General features: G+C 40.0%; 1 protein-coding gene across 1 annotated transcript in view; it reads left to right on the forward strand.

The window, feature by feature from the left end:
• LOC126419406 (lysine-specific histone demethylase 1A-like) overlaps positions 1-21,759 on the forward strand; it is a 93,453-nt gene extending 71,694 nt beyond the window's left edge. The window contains exons 11-12 of the mRNA XM_050086595.1: positions 8,797-9,051; positions 20,943-21,759. Coding sequence (XP_049942552.1) covers positions 8,797-9,051; positions 20,943-21,338 — 651 coding nt within the window. The 3' untranslated portion in view covers positions 21,339-21,759. The remainder of the gene's footprint in view (positions 1-8,796; positions 9,052-20,942) is intronic.
• The last annotated feature ends 818 nt before the right edge of the window (positions 21,760-22,577 follow it).

Raw genomic sequence — 22,577 nt, forward strand, 5'->3', positions numbered from 1 at the left:
CATCCTCTTCTTACCAGGCTACCTTTCTACTGTGGAAGCGACAAATCGAAGACATACCCTTAAGCTTCACTTGCGACCAAGCTGAAACCTGTAATGAAGCCTTCACTATCTGAGGACTACTCCAAGCTCTTGCCTTTTCCTATGACACAGCTCAAGGCCCTGTTTCAATTCTCAGTCAGGTGAACCAACACCTGAATGTTTCTCAAAGGCAAGATCTTCAATTGTATTTTGCTTCAAAGAGCCTTCCCTTCACAATGGCGAGAAAACATAGATGTCCCAGATTCTAACCCAGGCAAGAACACAACATCTCTCAGCGGTTACTGCCCAGGTAGCCTGACCTATGTACTCTGCAAACTGCTTGAAAGGATGGTTCCTCCCAAATTATGCTCAGTTCTTGAATATTGGAGCATTTTATCTCCCTATCAATGTGGTTTCCATGAGGGACATCCACAACCGACCATCTGCTTCTGTTGGAAGCAGCAGTTTGACAGGCTTTTTTTAAATACCAAAGCTTAATTGCAGTGTTGTTTGACTTGCACAAGGCATAGGACACCTCTTGGCAACACCACAGTTTACTTACCCTCCATGACTGGGACTTTTGAGGCCCTCTACCAGTTTTAATCCAGCAGTTGTTCTGGGCCAGAGTCGGCACTTCATTCAGCTCCCCACCTAACCAAGAGAATGGCATCCATCAGGGCTGTGTGTTGAGTGTAACTGTCTTCCTCATCACCATCGATGGGCTAGTGACCTCTGTTGGGTCCCTGGTGGCCTCTGCATTGCAGGTTGACAATTTTGCCATTTAGCAGCCTCTGCTGAATACCAGCTTCCAGGTGCCATACAGTGGGCCTGTGTGTGGGCTCTCTCCCATGATTTCCATTTCTCTCCTACAAGAATGAGGGTCATGCATTTCTGCCGTCGTACCACAAACTATCCTGACTGAGAACTCTACTTAGATACCCAACAGCTGGACATATTAACATCATCGTTTTTATTTGGCCTCCATATTGATAAAAAGTTGTTTTGGCTACCCATGGTTAGTTGCCAATGGCGGCAGCGTGTTTAGTGTAGTAAAAAATTCGATAAAATCTAGCGAGGTTATCATGGATTCTGAATATGAATTAATCTGGGTGAAATTGAGTATCAAAGAACAGTCAAAAATGGTGATTGAATGCTTTTATAGACCACCTCGGTCAGGCTCTGTAGTTAGTAGTAGTAGTAGCAGCAGCAGCAGCAGCAGCTTTATTAATCTGTAGATCTCTTTTTACAAGGATATAGGACATGTCAAAGTGTTTACAAGTTTAGACCAATTTAAAATAAGCTAATTCGTATACATATACATTTACAGATTTCTAGTTAGAGACAATCATTAGATTTACTTCTGGTATACAGTCCTTTTTGTACAAATAACTTATTAAATAATGTAATGCCACACTGTACATTCATATCTCACTATCAGTCACTGCACACACTATACACACATTGTTTCATAACACTTCTCTCACTACACACGCAAACAAAAAGAGTGCTTCAGACAGAACTCGCAGAATATCATCAGTAATTTTCCTGATCATGCCGAGGTAATAGGGGGTGACTTCAACTAGCCAGGTATAGATTGGGAGTGTTATGCCATCAAAACTGGTGCCAGAAATAGGGAATCGTGTGGCATTGTTCTGGACGTTTTGTCCGATAATTGTCTTGAGCAGATAGTTAGAGAACCAACTCGTGAGGGTAACATCTTAGACCTCTTGGCAACAAACAGACCTGTACTTATCGAATCAGTTATCATAGAAGAAGGTATCAGTGATCATAAGGCTCCGATAGCATCTATGACAATGAGTCCTACAAGGAATGTTAAGAAAGGTAGGAAGATATATTTGCTCAGCAAGGGTGACAGGATACAAATTTCAGAATACCTCAGCAGTCAGCATCAAATATTCAGTGATGAGAACGAAGATGTGGAGAATGAAGAACAAATGGAAAAAATTCAAAGGCATCATTCAATATGCACTTGACAAGCGCGTTCCAAATAAGGTTTTAAGGGATTGGAAAGATCCACCATGATTTAATAACTGTGTTAGAAAAGTGCTATGTGAACAAAGAGCACTTCGTCTCAGATTCAAGAGAAGTAAACACCTAGCTGACAAACAAAAGCTGAATGTAGCGGAAATGAGTGTAAGGAGAGCAATGGGAGAAGCATTCAATGATTTTGAAAGTAAAACATTGTCAACTAACCTGAATAAAAACCCTAAGAGATTTTGGTCATATGTAAAGTCAGTAAGTGGGTCAAAATAATGCATTCATTCTCTCAGCGACCACACTGGCACCAGAATGGAAAATAACAGGGAGAAGGCCGAACTATTGAATTCAGCCTTCCAAAGTTGCTTCACCGCATAAGATTGTAACACTGTCCCTCCTTTCAATCATTGTATGAACATCAAAACGGCAGCTATTGAGATTACTGACTGCGGAATTCAAAAGCAGCTACAATCGCTTAGTAGTGGAAAAGCTTCAGGACTAGATGGTATAACTATAAGATTCTGTACAGATTATGCGAAAGAACTTGCTCCCCTTCTAGCAGTAATTTATCCTAGATTTCTTGAACAACAATAAGTACCTAATGACTGGAAAAAAGTGCAGGTCATTCACGTTTTTAAGAAAGGTCTATATCGTTGACGTTAATCTGTTGTAGAATTATGGAACATGTTTTATGCTAAAAAATTATGATGTTGTTGGAAAATGAGCATCTCCTCTTTATAATCAGCCTGGATTCCACAAACAGAGGTCCTGTGAAACTCAGTTCACTCTGTTCCTCCATGAGATCCACAGCGCAGTGAACAACGGTGCTGAGGTTGATGCCATGTTCCTTGATTTCAGTAAGCATTTGACACCGTCCCACATTGCAGTTTAATGAAAAAAATACAACCTTACAGAGTATCAGAGTAGACCTGTGATTGGATTCAAGACTTTCTTGCAGATAGAACTCAACACATCGCTCTTTATGGAACTAAATCGACAGATGTAAAGGTAATATCCGGAGTACCACAGGGAAGTGTGATATGACAGTTGCTGTTTTACAATATATATAAATGATCTAGTAGAAAGTGTCAGATGTTCTCTAAGGCTGTTCACATATGATGCAGTTGTCTATATCAAAGTAGCAATGCCAGAAAATAGTAAGAATATGCAGAATTATCTGCAGAGAATTGATGAACGGTGCAGACTCTGGCAGTTGACCCTGAATGTAAATAAATGTAACATATTGCGCATACATAGGAAAATGCACTACTGTACAACTACACTACTGATGACAAACAGCTGGAGACAGCGTCTGCCGTAAAATATCTTGGCTTAACTGTCCAGAGCAGCCTTAAGTGGAATGACCATATAAAACAGATAGTGGGAAAAGCAGACACCGGACTCAGGTTCATTCGAAGAATCTTAAGGAAATGTAACTCATTCACGAAAGAAGTAGCTTACAAGGCGCTTTTTTGCCCGATTCTTGAGTGTTGTTCATCTATCTGGGATCCCTATAAGGTAGGACTGATAGAGCAGATAGAGAAGATCCAACGAAGAGCGACACGTTTCATCATGGGATCGTTTAGCTGGCGAGAGAGCATTACGAGATGCTAAACAAACTCCACTGGTAGACGTTACAAGAGAGGCATGCATCACGGAGAGATTTACTATTGAAAGTTCAGGACAGCACTTTTCAGGAGTCAGACAACATATTACTTCCCCCCACATACATCTCGCAAATTGACAACGAGGAGAAAATTCGAGAAATTAGAGCCAATACAGAGGCTTACTGACAATCATTCTTCCCATGCACTATTTGCAAGTGGAACAGAGTTGGAGGGATCAGATAGTGGTACCGAAAGTATCCTCCGCCACACACCATTAGGTGGCTTGCTGAGTACGATGTTTTTGTAAATGTAGATATGTGTCACCTGAAGACCAGGTGCATGCAGAAGCTCTGCTTCCTTGCTCCATATTTACCGGGACCCTGGTTTCACCCCAACTGGACTATGGTTGCCAGGTTTATGGCTCAGCAGCTCCTCCAGCATTAAAACTGTTAGACCCAGTCTGCCATTGTGGTGTATGTCTGGCCAGTGGTGCCTTTTGGACTATTCCATAGATTATCTCTTTGCTAAAGTTGGGATCTTCCTTCTTCAGATTCAACAGTACCAACTCTCGGTCTCCTATGCAACCAGTATTCTTCAATTCCCTGAACATCCCACATATCCCATTCTCTTTGCATACGAGAGATATCGTCGTCCAGATACCTGCCCTCGAGTGGGGGTACCAGTTGGAATGCACTTTGCTTCCCTCTCAAGATCTCCGTCTTACCTCCCTGGACCCCTGGACTGTACTCCCATGTTTTCTTCAGCACTCCTCCTTGGATGTTGCCCAGGCTATGGATTAGGATCGATCTCTTCCAAGGTCATAAAATCTCGATCGCCTCCATGACCTTCTGGTACCTAATAAGTCCAGTATCAGGGTGCTACCATCTTTTACAATGACAGCTCTAAAGCCGTGAATCAGATCTGCTGGAATGTAACGCCATTCATTGCCGGTAACATGTAGTGCGATTGTGGCAGAGCTGATAGCCACTAGCAGTCTCTTGACAATGCACCTCTTGACAATGTTTTAATATGTACCAGATTAGTGGGCTATTCTTGCCACACTTTGGTCTCTGCTATTCATGATCTTCCCGCTAACCTTCGTCATGTTGCCTGCTCAGTTGTCTTTCTGCGCATCCCACGTCATGTGGGTACCTGGGAAATGAACCGACTGACAATTTGGCTCGAGTACCACTTACTCGCTCCCTGTTCACTTTGCTGCTCCCAGGTGCAGATTTACAGGTGCACATGACATCTGGTAAGCAACTGCCTCATCTAAAAAACTCTGCACAATCAAGGAGATTACTGCAGCATGGCACTCTTCCTTTCATTTCTCCCAGAAGGAATCAACAGTACTATGTCATCTTTGGCCCGATCATAAGCGGTTAACCTTGTGTAATAAGCCACCCCACATTGTGGTTGTGGAGACTTACAGACAGTGGCTCATATCTTGGAATGTCCTCTCTCTTTGGGCCTCCATGCTAAGTATTGACTTCCAGACTCATTGCCTCTAATATTGGAGGACGATTTTTGCATGGTTGACATGTTTCTCAGTTTTCTCCATGAAAATGGTTTTTATTCTCAGTTATGTGGTTTCAATGTATTGCTGGAGAGGAGGGGGGGGGGGGGGGGCAGGGTGATTGAGGATTGGGTGTCTCCTGGTCTGGGGTTCACTGACCATACAGCCTTGACTAGGCTACTGTTTCATCCCTCTTTTATGTTGCTTTAATTGCTTTTAGATTTAGTTTGCCTCCTTTCTTCCACACCCAGTTTTCTGTTTTAGATGTCACACTCTGTTGAGAAGTGGGCACTCTTGATTGTAACGGATCAGGGGTGTGATGTTTCCCATAACATGCAGAGCTCCAGGGGTGCCCACCTGCTTACTTCCTTGTTTCCTTCATCTCGCTTTTATTATTGAATATACCACAGATGTTCATTACGTATTTAGCATTCTGCTTTTTTATGTCATGAATCTCCCTACTAGATCAGAAAATATTCTTGGAGGACATCTCTGCTTACGTATGCACCACTCTTGGATCAAGGGACTGATGACTTCTTTGTTTGGTCTCTGACCCCCACCCCCCGCTAGTCAACCCACTCACCAACGCAGTTATCAGTTTCAATTTGACACCTTTTCGTGTCGTCCTTTAATACATATTTGTTTCAATTTTGTGGTCTTTGTAGTTTTCTCCGACCACCCTTTATCTGGGAACACATAATTTGTTTTGGAAGACAGGATTCAGGTGTATGAACGATGGCCCATCCAACAGAGTTGATGCTTGATGATGATGGCTTCAGTGCTAGTAGAGTTTCCTTCTTCCATAACACTTATGTTAGTGTGTCCATTTCACCCTTAGGATCCTTCTCAGAAAGTGCTGGTGATACTTTTCCAGACATTTTCTGTGCATTATGTAAGTAGTCTAGACTTCTCACCCAAACGTAGAAGATGGTATATACATATAGCTTGATGGCAATGCTCATATATGCTTCTTCAGATACATTTAGGGTTGCTTGCAGATCTCCTTAAGAGTTGGCAAGAATGACATTATCATCCGCATATTGAAATTTAATGGTGATTGTAGTGGATATTTTAGTCTTGGCTTGTAGTCAGCTGAGATTGAACAAACCACTATCAGTCCTTTATTCTATTTCTATGTCCTTTGGCAGTTTCCCATTGACAAGATGAAGTATAGTTTCAACAAATATTGAGAACAGAGTGGGAGCTATCACACAACCTTGCCTCATACTCACTGTGATTTGAAAATTCTGTCCACAGGTGTTGTTGACAAGAACCATGTCACTCATGTTGTTATGCAGCAGTCTAACAGTGTTAATGTACTTCACAGGACAGCCTGCTTTGGCTAATGTTGTCTGCAAGGCATCTCTTTTGATTGAGTTGAAGGGCTTTGCAAGATCTATGAATTACATCTGCAGAGAATGTTGTTCTTTGCACTTCCCCTGCATTTGTCTAGCGCAGGAAATCATATCTGTAGTACTGTGATTAGGTTGAAATCCACAGTCTTTCAGACACACAGTCTTCAATGAGAGGTATCAGGCAGTTGGATAGAATTTGATCATGTATTTTTCCAGCAGCAGACAGGAGGGATAGTCCACAGTAGTTAACACTGCCAGTTCTATACACTTTTTTGAAGATAGTAACTATCAGTGCTCCATGTTTTGACAATGAGAAGTAATGTTCGTCCAGTGAGGATTCGTCCACCTTCCCTGAAATATTCATCAGGGATTCCATCTGATCCAGTGGCTTTGTTGTTTTTAAGTTGCTTAATAGCTTTCTCAACTTCTTGTAGAAAAGGAACTTCATCAAAGGGTATGTGGGTTTTTATGGAATTGTGGAAGATGTTTCTTTGATCTGCGGATCTTTGTTCAAGAGTTTGCGGAAATGGTAGTTCCACCATTGTTAATGGAATTACTGTCCAGGAGAGTAGAGCCGTCCCTAGATTTAAATAGTTTGCGACATGGGCCATCTATGGTTTTTGCCATGCTGAAGAAAGCTTGAGTGGTGTTAGTGTCTGCAAGGTGTTGCATTTCGTGAGATATCATCATCAACCATTTGTTTTTCAGAGCGCGAGTTTTCCTCTGCGCTTCCGCCTTTGCTTCTCCATATTCTCTTTCTTGATAATTGACTTAGGATTGCTCTGCCAAACCTGGTGCGCCTTTCTCTTTTTGTTTAGTAGTGCCTGACTTTCATGGTCATTTTCGTCAACATAGAACACAGTACGCAACACAGAAAATCAGCAAACACTATACAGAATGTAGCAAGAATTATGAGACTCAGAATACCTAGTGCAGATGAACAGAACATCCTTAGTTTCAACAACTGAAAAATGAAATTGCAGAAAACAAATGCACACTAATTTTTCAGTCAAGGAATCATTCTTTTGTAATAGACACTATCTTAGTTTACATGTATATTCAAACTGATTCCCGCATTATTTGATCTGATCAATTTTCTGCTTAGCGAACTATTTTAGAAATGTAGTATAAGGTGTGTTGAATACCAAGAGTGGAAAACAACCATTAGACAGTGTAACCATGTTACTAGAACTGCGATTTCTTATACCTATAAAATGATTTTTCCCATTCGTCAACCTGTATTCAATCGTAGACTTTGATTCAGTTTGAATTGCGATACCTTAAAATAAAAGAAAATCTGATATAAATCATTTCTTTTTCAAGTCCTATGGATTGATTTTTTATGGACAACATGTTCTTGCCCTCTCAGCAATGTATTAGAAGAGTACTGTTCATAATAAATCAGATGTCCCGCATTTCATTTGTATTGACTCCAGTCAGATTTTGAGAAATGTGTATCCCATGTAGGTACGTGGATCTAAGAGATCTCGTCAAATAAAGAAATAAAATAATGGAGGAAATACACCTTGGAACTTTCTGACAGGTTAAAATGCTCTTTAAACAAGAACTCAAAACTCAAATCTTGCCTGCATGACAGTTTTAATGTGCCAGGAAGTTTCAAAACAGTGCACACTCCACTGAAGAGTGAAATATTGATTCTGAAAATACATCTTGCTTTTTGTCAAGGAGCTATGTAACAAGAAGAAGAAGACACGCACTTGCCAAATTGATATTATTGTCTCTCTTTCGATGTGTCGGATAGGTCATTTGCATAAAGTCATAGTTCATATTTTTTAATGCTTTATATGGTCATAAGACCTAAAAGAATGTTATATGAGGTTATTGCTTGTAGCTCCATTGTGTTTCAAGTTTCACCTGTGGTTGACCATTATCAGCAAAAACTAACAGAATAATGGAACATACTGATGGAAGATAATGTTATGATGAAAGGAGGGCAATGAGTAGTGGTCAGGTACCACAATGCAATGGTTGTTACTCTGATCTTGAACTTCGATTCTTTACTGGAAAGTGTGCAAATTGTCCCGCCCACCCCCGACAACACAGATGTGGAGTAGTTTTCACTTGATTCAAGAAAAGCTTAGATGCACTGCACACATTTGAAGTATCACAGTTTATTTAATTGTTGCAGTGTTGAAAATAGTTGTGTGAAATGAGATTTATTACACAAATTATAAATAAAATCTTATTACTTCATATCTTTGTGTTTTTATTGCTCATATTGTGTTATTGTTTTTCATTTTTTTAATAATTTTATTATTTGTTTATTGCCACATTTTTTCAGGTGGTGCTGTGCTTTGATCGAATTTTTTGGGACCCAAGTACCCATCTGTTTGGACATGTGGGAAGTACAACAGCATCACGAGGTGAACTGTTTCTCTTTTGGAACTTATACCGAGCACCTGTACTGCTTGCCTTAGTAGCTGGGGAAGCAGCTGCTATAATGGAAAATGTTAGTGATGACGTCATTGTGGGACGCTGTATAGCAGTTCTGAAGGGTATCTTTGGAAACAATTCAGTTCCACAACCAAAGGAAACAGTAAGTCATTCTTTTAAATATTGATTTGCTAGCCACCCTTGTGTGACTATTGTCATGGAGTTTTCTAGACTAAGAATAGACATTATCTTTCAGGCATAGAAACGTGCGTACTACTTTGATTTGTGTCGCATAACTCCTTCTGAGTGATGCAGTTTTTTTTCTGTTAGTGTATATTTGTTGACAGTTCAATCACCCATAATTTGGCAATCAAGTTAATAATAGTGAAAGTCTGCCCAGCAGGTGTGTGGTTGTTTCAAGTATATGTCTATCCCAGAAAAGGAAGGGAAGGGGCAGACCATTCCTACAATCACAAAAGGACTGGTGATGAGGGAAGGTGAATATTATAGTATGTTTACAGTGAGTGAAAGGCAGCCAGCTTTTAAACTGCTCTGCAAATCCACTTCTGCTAACTGCTAGCACCCAGTGAGATGTAGCCTTCATCTGGATTCCCTGTCATGAATATCACTGAATGTTGGTGACACCTCTCCTCCATCGTGTGACACTTCGGAAAAACAATATGGATGGCAACCAAACCCAACACTGACGGCATATATTTCAGATCAGTAAGTGTGCCTGCGTGGAGATAGAAGAGGCTTTGTTGATAGCTCCAAGCAGCTGCTGGATATCATGAATGATAGTCTTTAGGACACTACAGTGGTTTTCATTTATTAATGCTGGGTTAATACCTTTCTTGAGGCCACTGCTAACTCATTTTCCTATGTCCATCTTTCCCTAGAATCTCTTGTGCCAGCCCTATTGCATCCCATAGAAGACAAGTGGAATTTAAAAAAATGTATGGCCAGGACCATATACAGGAGAAGTCTTCTTAAGTAAATAGAACGGATGGAGAAATTGATGTTTGTGACAGAAGTTTAAGACACAAAACCGCATGTTACAGGTATTGAGTAAAATGTCTGTGATACAGTTCTTTCTGACTAGCAAACTTCAGCACCTCATTGCTGATCGCTGAAACAGGTCATTGATTTCAATAGCCATTGCAGTGTATAGATGTGCTGCAGTTATTCTCCCCTACTCTTCATAAGTAGAGTACAATTTATGATCACTCACGCTGGTGGTAATGAAGAGTCTGGTGCAACAAAGAGGTGGTTCCTGAGACTAGCGATGGCAGATTTCCTGAAGTCAACAGCTAGCCAGAAACGAAGTCCAGATCATAGCAAAGTCCTGGTAAGCATACACAAACAGCCCAGGGAGCAATTCAAATAAAAAACAAGCAAGATCAAACACTACTGAGCAAAGGAACATAACTAAGGCTTCAGCAAACTAGCAAGACGGGTGGCAAATGTCAGGGTGCGGTATTTACAGAAACACTTGAGTCAGTGGACACTTGTGACTGCAACAGTGTCTTACACGAGAGCAGGCTGTGGCTGGAGTAAGTAGGCTGAGTATCTCTGATCTGTTCTCCATATCAATACTCAATGCGAAAAAGAATGATGGAGGCCAAGTTTGAGGGCAAGAGGGTGACCAAGAGCAAGATGGATTAACTCTCTCAAGATCAGTATAAGAAGAGGGAATCAGGAATGGAATAATAGTTATAGAAGAAGGATGGGGGAAAGACAGGGCAAAGTGGAGAAGTACCATAAATGCTGGATAAAGGGAAATGAAGACAACAATGATCTGATAAATAAGATAGGTTCCCTCTTATATTTACTGTTTTTTAGCTCATGAAACTAAAATTTTTGTTAAAGAGCTGCCACTTAATTTGCAAAAGAGCAAAACTCAACAACAAGTACATATGCCGTCATATTGCTCAAAAGATATTGGTACAACACAGCTTCTATATTCCTGGAATTAATGTTTTTATGCTATTTACAACCTTTTTTTTATTGGTCCTGTCAAATTTCCTATGTTCACAATGTTAATTTGCACCCAATTTTCCGTTAACATATTAATAAATTTCCCATGATTTATGCTTTATGAAACATTGTTCATCAAAAACAAATTGACATAATAAACATTAAATGATGTAGGTGTAGTGTTGGGTAATTTTTACAAATGTTATGCAGGTAAGTTTCTTGACACAAGGTGAACTGATAAAAATCTGAGGAATTCGTGCTTTATTTCTCTCAGCTGCCAACCTCTACTTGGCATGGTGGCTCATGGGGGTAACTTATGTTCATTCAAATAATGACCAGTCACAACAGCTTTCAACCCCTACAGCACATGTACAACTTTGTGATTGTTGTGGTCATGACACATCAGTTCAAAAGCGTATTTTGCATGTTTTATTCTTTGGCTGCTTCTCGTGCTAGTTGACACCTTTGCATTGCTCAAATGTTTCTTGTTTAAACAATGAAACACTGTACCAGTTAAGTATTTTTTTATGCTTTTGCAAAACGTGTTTCAAGAATTTATTCTCGTTGCCAAGTGCAAATATATATGTAAGTATTTTTTGTGATATTTCATATACAAACAATGTGAGTGATGGTCTCTCTCTCTCTCTCTCTCTCTCTCTCTCTCTCTCTCTGTGTGTGTGTGTGTGTGTGTGTGTGTGTGTGTGTGTGTGTGTGTGTGCGCAATGGAGGGGGCACAGTACCTTATAGCCTCAAAAAGATGACTAGATTGTTAGAGACACAAAAGAGCACATAAGCAAAAATCACTCAAAATACTGACGTAAATATTTGTGCTTGACATTGAGGATAAATTCTTGAAAAGCATCGTGCTAAGCATGAAATAATATGTAACTGATGTGGTGTCTCATTATTTAAATAATGAATAACTAAATTGCAGGCTTTCCAAAAACAACGATTACGCTGAATGAAGTTAAGTCAAACATTTCTCCTTCCTAGACAGTTACCAGTTCCAGTTATGCCAGTGGGTAAACATATAACAAAATTCAGATATCCTTTACCAAATAATAAATTGGTCTCTAACAAGTACTTTGACACCTATTATATGCACACATAATAAATAGACTATGGACATGCAAGGGGAGATCCTATATGTAACTTTTATCACTTAAAAATTTATTTCTCACATTTTACATTTTTCCTCGTTTTACATCATTTCTTTGAAGACCCTTCAAACGTGCAAAAGTGGTGTTTTACTGTATGTACATTTTAACTGAAATAAAACCCATTCAGATAGTGGGTGAGACAGCATGCATCTCTAGGCCTAAACTCCTTAGATTATTTTCTGAAGGCCTTCAAAAATTTGTGTGTCCAGTACCATAACACCACCCCCCAAATGCCGATGAGATTGTTTTGGTGCCGGACAGTGATTCAGATTCCATTGTCGATGTTTCTAATGCATATGCCAGTATGGGTTGAAATATGTCGTGTGTAGCACTTCTTTACACATCATTGGCACCTCCCTTCCTCAGACTAAGTGCCTCACACACTGATAAAATGCATTGCTCTTTTGCTGCCTTTTGCTAATTTCTACCTTCATCCTTGCATTCTCCTTAACTATTAATTTGTATGTTCTCTTCTCCATCTTCAGTAGTTACTGTTGTTGTTGTTGTTGTTGTTGTTGTTGTTGTGCATCCTTTACTGTTAGTGTCCTGCAACTCAATATTGTCGCAAATAGCAATAACTTTATCTCCCTTCCTCTACAAGATTCTCCTGTCTCTTTGACGAATTCATCCATACCATTATAAATGATAATGGTGACCCAACACTTCCTTATCACAGCCATATAACGTTCCTAAATCAGTCACTTTTCCTAACTTGGATCTGGACACAGGAAGAAGACTGGACTCCAGATGGTCACACGGTACTACTATTGTGTTTAGCTTATGGCTCTTATGCATCGTACTGCATCTGCAACAGCAATTGGAGCATCAGTTGCTTGAACAACTTCAGTTATTTATTTCCAAACTTCCTTTCGCTCCAGGATTTGCATACGTTTTCTCTGGGAACACTGTCATATATCTTTACTAAATCAAGAAATGTCATCAGCAAATCTTTCCCACACTCCAGGTGCCTTTCCATCAACTGTCTCATATTAAAGATTGAGTCCAGTGTCGATCCACCATGTCGAAAGCCATACTGCTCCTCATACAACCGACCTTCTACTTTTTCCTTCAATCTTCTTTCCACAAACCTTTCCATTTTTTTGCTACTTGTTATATGAATGCGATCCCTTGATAGTTATCACGTATTTTTTTCTACCTCCATTCTTGTCTGCTGGAATTATTATTATGTTTCCCTCTTCTTCAGGCACACAATTCTGTGTCCATGTGAACACAAGCAATGTATATAACCATTATAGCCCAGTAGGTCCAGCCAGCTTTATCATTTCCACACTTTCAGCTATCCTAGTGTCTTTAGTGTTTTCATTTTTTTACCTGTTAGTTTGACTTCTAACATATCCATAACCAGGTCCCCCTTGTTTGGTTATTATTCTCTTTTCATCACTATTTTTCATTTTCAGTAGTTTGGCGAAGTACTCTTTCAATCTTCCTCTTATCTCCTCTGGTTGAGTTGTTAGCTGTCTGCTTTTGATAGCTTTGTGTTAGTACTTTCATTTCTCTTACATTTTATGAGGGTAATCCCAAAAGTAAGGTCTCCTATTTTTTATAAGTACATAGACCTGTTTATTTCTACAATGGTTTACATCAGTTGACAGCTTGAACATTGAGCTATTTTTCGACATAATCACCATTTCTGTCGATGTATTTTTGTAGACGCTGTGGCAGTTTTTGTATGCCCATGTCATACCAGCTCGCTGCCATGCTGTTCAGAAAGTTATGAACCTCTTCTTTCACCTCGTCATCGGATCTGAATCGCTGGGACCACAATTAATGCTGACAGGTACCGTGAGACTCTGAAGAAACTCAAATGGGCAATTCAGAACTGGGGAAGAGGAATGTTGACCAAGGACGTACACATTCTCCGTGACAACGCTCGCCTACTCATAGCTCGGCAAACTGTTGCTCTCCTGCAACAGTTTCGGTGGAACATAATCACCCACCCACCCTGTAGTCCTGACTTGGTGCCCAGTTCCCTAGGTTAAAAGAACATTTGGCAGAAAAGCGATTGAGGATTGAGAGAGCTAATGTTCTTTTCTTTATTTTTTGTTTCTTCTGTGCAGATATTTACTGTCCAGGACTGCTGCACATTAACGTGCATGTAGCATTTACTTTAATCAGTCTTGGATCCTACTACAAGTTCATGTCAGTTATTTCTCTAGGGAAAGCTGTCCAAGTTCTCTATAGAGAAGTCCAAAATCTGTTTGGTTTTATGCCAGCAGCCATTCGACAGACTGCATTTGTTGGCTTTGTTCTTAAAAGTTAATCCCTGCACAATATTTCTGCGATGAGGACGAATGAGTTATTCTCAAACACCCAGTCAATTAACCACATGCTCATTCTGTGTGCTGTGATGCTTGATGTATTGTGCTGTGTTTTTTAATGTCTGTTTCGATGGCATCATAAACCTCTTGTATGAATAAGGGGAATAAATTCAGGGTATGATTTTGGTTGTTGTTGTTGTGGTCTTCAGTCCTGAGACTGGTTTGATGCAGCTCTCCATGCTACTCTATCCTGTGCAAGCTTCTTCATCTCCCAGTATCTGCTGCAACCTACATCCTTCTGAATCTGCTTAGTGTATTCATCTCTTGGTCTCCCCCTATGATTTTTACCCTCCACGCTGCCCTCCAATACTAAATTGGTGATCCCTTGATGCCTCAGAACATGTCCTACCAACCGATCCCTTCTTCTGGTCAAGTTGTGCCACAAACTTCTCTTCTCCCCAATCCTATTTAATACTTCCTCATTAGTTATGTGATCTACCCATCTAATCTTCAGCATTCTTCTGTAGCACCACATTTCAAAAGCTTCTATTCTCTTCTTGTCCAAACTATTTACCGTCCATGTTTCACTTCCATACATGGCTACACTCCATATAAATACTTTCAGAAATAACTTCCTAACACTTAAATCTATACTCGATGTTAACAAATTTCTCTTCTTCAGAAACGCTTTCCTTGCCATTGCCAGTCTACATTTTATATCCTCTCTACTTCGTCCATCGTCAGTTATTTTGCTCCCCAAATAGCAAAACTCCTTTACTACTTTAAGTGTCTCATTTCCTAATCTAATACCCTCAGCATCACCCGACTTAACTCGACTACATTCCATTATCCTCGTTTTGCTTTTGTTGATGTTCGTCTTATATCCTCCCTTCAAGACACCATCCATTCCATTCAACTGCTCTTCCAAGTCCTTTGCTGTCTCTGACAGAATTACAATGTCATCGGCGAACCTCAAAGTTTTTATTTCTTCTCCATGGATTTTAATACCTACTCGGAATTTTTCTTTTGTTTCCTTTACTGCTTGCTCAATATAGAGATTGAATAACATCGGGGAAAGGCTACAACCCTGTCTTACTCCCTTCCCAACCACTGCTTCCCTTTCATGTCCCTCAACTCTTATAACCGCCATCTGGTTTCTGTACAAGTTGTAAATAGCCTTTCGCTCCCTGTATTTTACCCCTGCCACCTTTAGAATTTGAAAGAGAGTATTCCAGTCAACATTGTCAAAAGCTTTCTCTAAGTCTACAAATGCTAGAAACGTAGGTTTGCCTTTCCTTAATCTTTCTTCTAAGATAACTCGTAAGGTCAGTATTGCCTCATGTGTTCCGGTATTTCTACGGAATCCAAACTGATCTTCCCCGAGGTCGGCTTCTACTAGTTTTTCCATTCGTCTGTAAAGAATTCGTGTTAGTACTTTGCAGCTGTGGCTTATTAAACTGATTCTTCGGTAATTTTCACATCTGTCAACACCTGCTTTCTTTGGGATTGGAATTATTATATTCTTCTTGAAGTCTGAGGGTATTTCGCCTGTTTCATACATCTTGCTCACCAGATGGTAGAGTTTTGTCAGGACTGGCTCTCCCAAGGCCGTCAGTAGTTCCAAAGGAATGTTGTCTACTCCGGGGGCTTTGTTTCGACGCAGGTCCTTCAGTGCTCTGTCAAACTCTTCACGCAGTATCGTATCTCCCATTTCATCTTCATCTACATCCTCTTCCATTTCCATAATATTGTCCTCAAGTGCATCGCCCTTGTATAGACCCTCTATATACTCCTTCCACCTTTCTGCTTTCCCTTCTTTGCTTAGAACTGGGTTTCCATCTGAGCTCTTGATGTTCATAAATGTGGTTCTCTTATCTCCAATGGTCTCTTTAATTTTCCTGTAGGCAGTATCTATTTTACCCCTAGTGAGATAAGCCTCTACATCCTTACATTTGTCCTCTAGCCATCCCTGCTTAGCCATTTTGCACTTCCTGTCGATCTCATTTTTGAGACGTTTGTATTCCTTTTTGCCTGCTTCATTTACTGCATTTTTATATTTTCTCCTTTCATCAATTAAATTCAATATTTCCTCTGTTACCCAAGGATTTCTACTAACCCTCTTCTTTTTACCTACTTGATCGTCTGCTGCCTTCACTACTTCATCCCTCAGAGCTACCCATTCTTCTTCTATTGTATTTCTTTCTCCCATTCCCTTCAATTGTTCCCTTATGCTCTCCCTGAAACTCTGTACAACCTCTGGTTCTTTCAGTTTATCCAGGTCCCATCTCCTTAAATTCCCACCTTTTTGCAGTTTCTTCAGTTTTAATCTACAGGTCATAACCAATAGATTGTGGTCAGAGTCCACATCTGCCCCTGGAAATGTCTTACAATTTAAAACCTGGTTCCTAAATCTCTGTCTTACCATTATATAATCTATCTGATACATTTTAGTATCTCCAGGGTTCTTCCATGTATACAACCTTCTATCATGATTCTTAAACCAAGTGTTAGCTATGATTAAGTTGTGCTCTGTGCAAAATTCTATCAGGCGGCTTCCTCTTTCATTTCTTAGCCCCAATCCATATTCACCTACTACGTTTCCTTCTCTCCCTTTTCCTACACTCGAATTCCAGTCACTCATGACTATTAAATTTTCGTCTCCCTTCACTATCTGAATAATTTCTTTTATTTTATCATACATTTCTTCAATTTCTTCGTCATCTGCAGAGCTAGTTGCCATATAAACTTGTACTACTGTAGTAGGTGTGGGCTTCGTATCTATCTTGGCCACAATAATGCGTTCACTATGCTGTTTGTAGTAGCTTACCCGCATTCCTATTTTCCTATTCATTATTAAACCTACTCCTGCATTACCCCTATTTGATTTTGTGTTTATAACCCTGTAGTCACCTGACCAGAAGTCTTGTTCCTCCTGCCACCAAACTTCACTAATTCCCACTATATCTAACTTTAACCTATCCATTTCCCTTTTTAAATTTTCTAACCTACCTGCCCGATTAAGGGATCTGACATTCCACGCTCCGATCCGTAGAACGCCAGTTTTCTTTCTCCTGATAACGACATCCTCTTGAGTAGTCCCCGCCCGGAGATCCGAATGGGGGACTATTTTACCTCCGGAATATTTTACCCAAGAGGACGCCATCATCATTTAATCATACAGTAAAGCTGCATGCCCTCGGGAAAAATTACGGCCGTAGTTTCCCCTTGCTTTCAGCCATTCGCAGTACCAGCACAGCAAGGCCGTTTTGGTTATTGTTACAAGGCCAGATCAGTCAGTCATCCAGACTGTTGCCCTTGCAACTACTGAAAAGGCTGCTGCCCGTCTTCAGGAACCACACGTTTGTCTGGCCTCTCAACAGATACCCCTCCGTTGTGGTTGTACCTATGGTACGGCTATCTGTATCGCTGAGGCACGCAAGCCTCCCCACCAACGGCAAGGTCCATGGTTCATGGGGGGGATGATTTTGGTTAGAAAATTTAAAAAAGGAAATGGGTAGATTAAAGTTAGATAAGTTAGATATAGTGGGAATTAGTGAAATCTAGTGGCAGGAGGAACAAGACTTCTGGTCAGGTGAATACAGGGGTATAAATACAAAATCAAATAGCGGTAATGCAGGACTACGTTTAATAATGAATAAAAAAATAGGAGCGTGGGTAAGCTACTACGAACAGCATAGTAAATGCATTATTAATGTATGATGAGATAAAAGAAATTATTCAGATAGTGAAGGGAGACGAAAATTTAATAGTCATTGGGGACTGGAATTTGATAGTAAGAAAAGGAAGAGAAGGAAAGGTAGTAGGTGAATATGGAATTGGAGTAAGGAATGAAAAGGAAGCCACCTGGTAGAATTTTGCATAGAGCATAACTTAATCGTAGTTAACACTTGGTTTAAGAATCGTGAAATAAGGTTGTATATGTGGAAGAGGCCTGGAGACACTGTAAGGTTTCAAATAGATTATATAATGGTAAGACAGAGATTTAGGAGCCAGGTTTTAAATTGTAAGACATTTCCAGGGGCAGATTTGAGGAGATGGGACCTGGATAAACTGAAAGAACCAGAGGTTGTAGAGAGCTTCAGGGAGAGCATAAGGGAACAATTGACAAGAATAGGGGAAAGAAATACAGTAGAAGAAGAATGGGTAGCTTTGAGAGATGAAATAGTGAAGGTAGCAGAGGATCAAGTAAGTAAAAAGACGAGGGCTAGTAGAAATCCTTGGGTAACAGAAGAGATATTGAATTTAATAAATTAAAGAAGAAAATATAAAAATGCAGTTAATGAAGCAGGCAAAAAGGAATACAAATGTCTCAAAAAGGAGATCGACAGGAAGTGCAAAATGGCTAAGCAGGGATGGCTAGAGGACAAATGTAAGAATGTAGAGGCTTATCGCACTAGGGGTGAGATAGATACTGCCTACAGGAAAATTAAAGAGACCTTTGAAGAAAAGAGGGCACTTGTATGAATATCAAGAGCTCAGATGGAAAACCACTTCAAAGCAAAGAAGAGAAGGCAGAAAGGTGGAAGGAGTATATAGATGGTCTATACAAGGGCAACGTTCTTGAGGGCAATACTGTGGAGGTGAAAGAGGACATAGATGAAGATAAAATGGGTGATATGATACTGCATGAAGTGTTTGACAGAGCACTGAAAGATCTAAGGCGAAACAAGGCCCCGGGAGTAGACAACATTCCATTAGAACTACTCATAGCCTTGGGAGAGCCAGCCATGACAAAACTGTACCATCTGGTGAGCAAGATGTATGAGACCAGCAAAATACCTTCAGACTTCAGGAATAATATCATAATTTCAATCCCAAACAAATCAGGTGTTCACAGGTGTGAAAATTACCAAACTATTAGTTTAATAAGTCACGGCTGCAAAATACTAACACGAATTCTTTACAGGCAAGTGGAAAAACTAAGCAAGCAGTAAAGGAAACAAAAGAAAAATTCGGAGTAGGTATTAAAGTCCATGGAGAAGAAATAAAAACCTTGAGGTTCGCTGATGACATTGTAATTCTGTCAGAGACAGCAAAGGACTTGGAAGAGCAGTTGAACGGAATGGACAGTGTCTTGAAAGGAGGATATAAGATGAACATCAACAAAAGCAAAACGAGTATAATTGAATGTAGTCAAATTAAGTTGGGTGATGCTGAGGGAATTAGATTAGGAAATGAGACACTTAAAGTAGTAAATAAGCTTTGCTATTTGGGGAGCAAAATAACTGATGATGGTCGAAGTATAGAGGATATAAAATGTAGACTGGCAAAGGCAAGGAAAGGGTTTCTGAAGAAGGGAAATTTGTTAACATTGAGTATAGATTCAAGTGTCAGGAACTCGTTTCTGAGAGTATTTGTATGGATTGTAGCTATGTATGCAAGTGAAACATGGACGATAAATAGTTTAGACAAGAAGAGAATAGAAGCTTTCGAAATGTGGTGCTACAAAAGAATGCTGAAGATTAAATAGGTAGATCACATAACTAATGAATAGAATTGGGGAGAAGAGAAATTTGTGTCACAACTTGACTAGAAGAAGGTATTGGTTGGTAGGACATGTTCTGAGGCATCAAGGGATCACCAATTTAGTATTGGAGGGTAAAAATAATAGAGGGAGACCAAGAGATGAATACACTAAGCAGATTCAGAAGGATGTAGGTTGCAGTAGGTACTGGGAGATGAAGAAGCTTGCACAGTATAGAGTAGCATGGAGAGCTGCATCAAACCAGTCTCTGGACTGAAGACCACAATAACAACAACATATGATGGACTGGAACTCGAAGCTAGGACTTTTGGCTTTCGTGGGCAAGTGCTCTACTGAATTAGCTATCCAAACAATTCACAACTTGCCATCACAGCTTTACTTCCATCAGTAGCTCATCTGTTGCCTTCCAAACACACAAGCACATGCACAACTACATTATATTGGCATTGCAGCACTGTTTGTGTGATGAGAGAGTGTGTGTGCGTGTGTTATTGTGATTAGTTATGATTTATTGGAATTAGCAGCAAAGGCTGCATGTGTTGAATATATCTTTATTTCCTTGAACTCGTATCTCTATTTGTGCCCATCATCAGCTGCAGAACCAAAACTTTCGGATACCATTACAGACCAATAACAATGCACGTTTCATGACATTCCATCTCTGTATGAAGGAGAGATATAACTGCCACTATAAAAATGTGTTGTAGAAGTCTGTGGTTCAAATAGTCCACATGTTTGGGTGTGTCAGATGAAAAACTTTTTGAGGAATAGATAAAAGGAAACACATGTGGCATTGGCCCATAGGTGAGTCATTCTCAAGTGGGAAGTTTGGCAGCATAGTCACTGCCTGTAATGTGTGGGTAGCATACAAAATAAATATGAAATTTACGCAACCTTTGCCATTAATAATATCAGAGTGAATGTTTTCAAAATATGTAATATATCTTTTGTTCGTTATGACTCTCTTGTATTATAAAGTAATGTCTGTATATTAATAATGATGATGAAGCTGTTTTAAAATAGTAGTAAAGCCACTCTCTCCTCACAGATAAGGCATGAGAACACCATTGCTTTGCTCTTTGACAAAGGATGTAAGTATGTTCAGCACTCGATTTCTGATTCACTGTGACAGGTTGTGACAAGATGGCGAGCAGACCCGTGGTCCCGAGGTTCCTATTCATTCGTTGCCGTGGGATCATCTGGAGCAGATTACGATATTTTGGCTGCCCCTGTTACTCCAGGCCAACCACAGCCTCCTCCAGTTACTCCTGCTTCACAGAGCGGTAGCAGTGGCTCCAATGGTAATTCTGCAAATCCTTCAGCCACTCCACCACCTGCTCAACAGCAGCAACCACCTCCTCGTTTGTTTTTTGCTGGAGAGCATACAATTCGCAATTATCCTGCAACTGTTCATGGAGCATTTCTAAGTGGATTGCGGGAAGGCGGGAGAATAGCTGACTACTTCACCGGATGTCCATACGCACCTCCAGCTGGTAGCACTACCAATTCACAATCAGCTGCAGCTTGATTATTTTCATGTCCTTAGCCTGGCTTTACTGCTAGTAGTGTTGTAATTTAAAACAGATTTTTGGAAATTGAATACCTAACACATTACTTTCTCTTTGGCCCATCATGAGTGAAACGTGAAACAATCACCGATACAAATTGTCATCTACCGTACAGATCAGCTTTTTTCATATTTTTATCTACTGTGCAGACATGGAGTACATAAGTACATTGAAATAAAATGAGAAGTAAAGTTGGAACTAATGCATGTAGTTTTAGATGTAAAGGACAAAGAATGATTTTGATGGGGATGAGCTATATTCTGTTCCAAGATGATGATGTAGGTGAATATGAGACTTTTTTTAATGGACCTCTGTGGTGTTGTGTTAGTTATCTTTGTATGTTACTCTTAGTGCACAAGATAAAAAAAGTTAGAGGTGACACCAGGTAGTTTTCTTATTGGCGAAGAAATGTAAATATTTGTGTGTGTGTGTGTGTGTGTGTGTGTGTGTGTGTGTGTGTGTAAAATTGTTTTCTTTCTTTTAACTTCTTTTTCAATTTTCCCAAAGATGATTATTCAGTATAACTCGTCTTTGATTAAGGAGTGACTGAATTTAGTGAATTTGTGTTCTGCACTTCATGCTGTATAAAATTGTATTAATTGTTATTTTTGCATATTTTGTCAATTAAGAAACTTTACTATCTAAGAAATACAGCTGGCTTAAGCAAAATCTCCACTTTATTTTGCACTCAGTAAAATAATGTGACTGGATAGTCTGTTAACAGGACCTATATTATAATACAGAGACTGGATTTAGTTGTGGAGTGCCGAAGTTGTTGTTTGTGTGTACTATCCTGTTGGATCCAACTGTGCTGAGAGGTTATGATAGACCTGATCATATGGAGAACTGATGTTCAATACCTAGCACCACCAAGTCAACTGTGCTATTGAGAGAATATAATGCAAGCCACTCAGCCTCTTTAGGACAAATGACGTAGCTAGCGAAATGCATAGTCCACAGGTCATAATTACAATCTCTCGCTGTGATGTTGGATGAGTCAGTTTTACAATTATATGTGGTGTGATAGGAACATGCAGCATGGTGACTGTTGGTGGTGAACCAGCAGGTCCTGAGGTATGTGCCACAGAATGCTCACACCCATGGCCACCTAGCAGCATGTGACCCAGTTAGATGTGCCACACTGCGAGTGACATCTGCGTCACGGAATCTGACTGGAACACTTGCAGAAGACATCAGCC

This window comes from Schistocerca serialis, chromosome 9 (assembly GCF_023864345.2).
Source record: "Schistocerca serialis cubense isolate TAMUIC-IGC-003099 chromosome 9, iqSchSeri2.2, whole genome shotgun sequence".
NCBI classification, from domain to species: Eukaryota; Metazoa; Arthropoda; class Insecta; order Orthoptera; family Acrididae; genus Schistocerca; species Schistocerca serialis.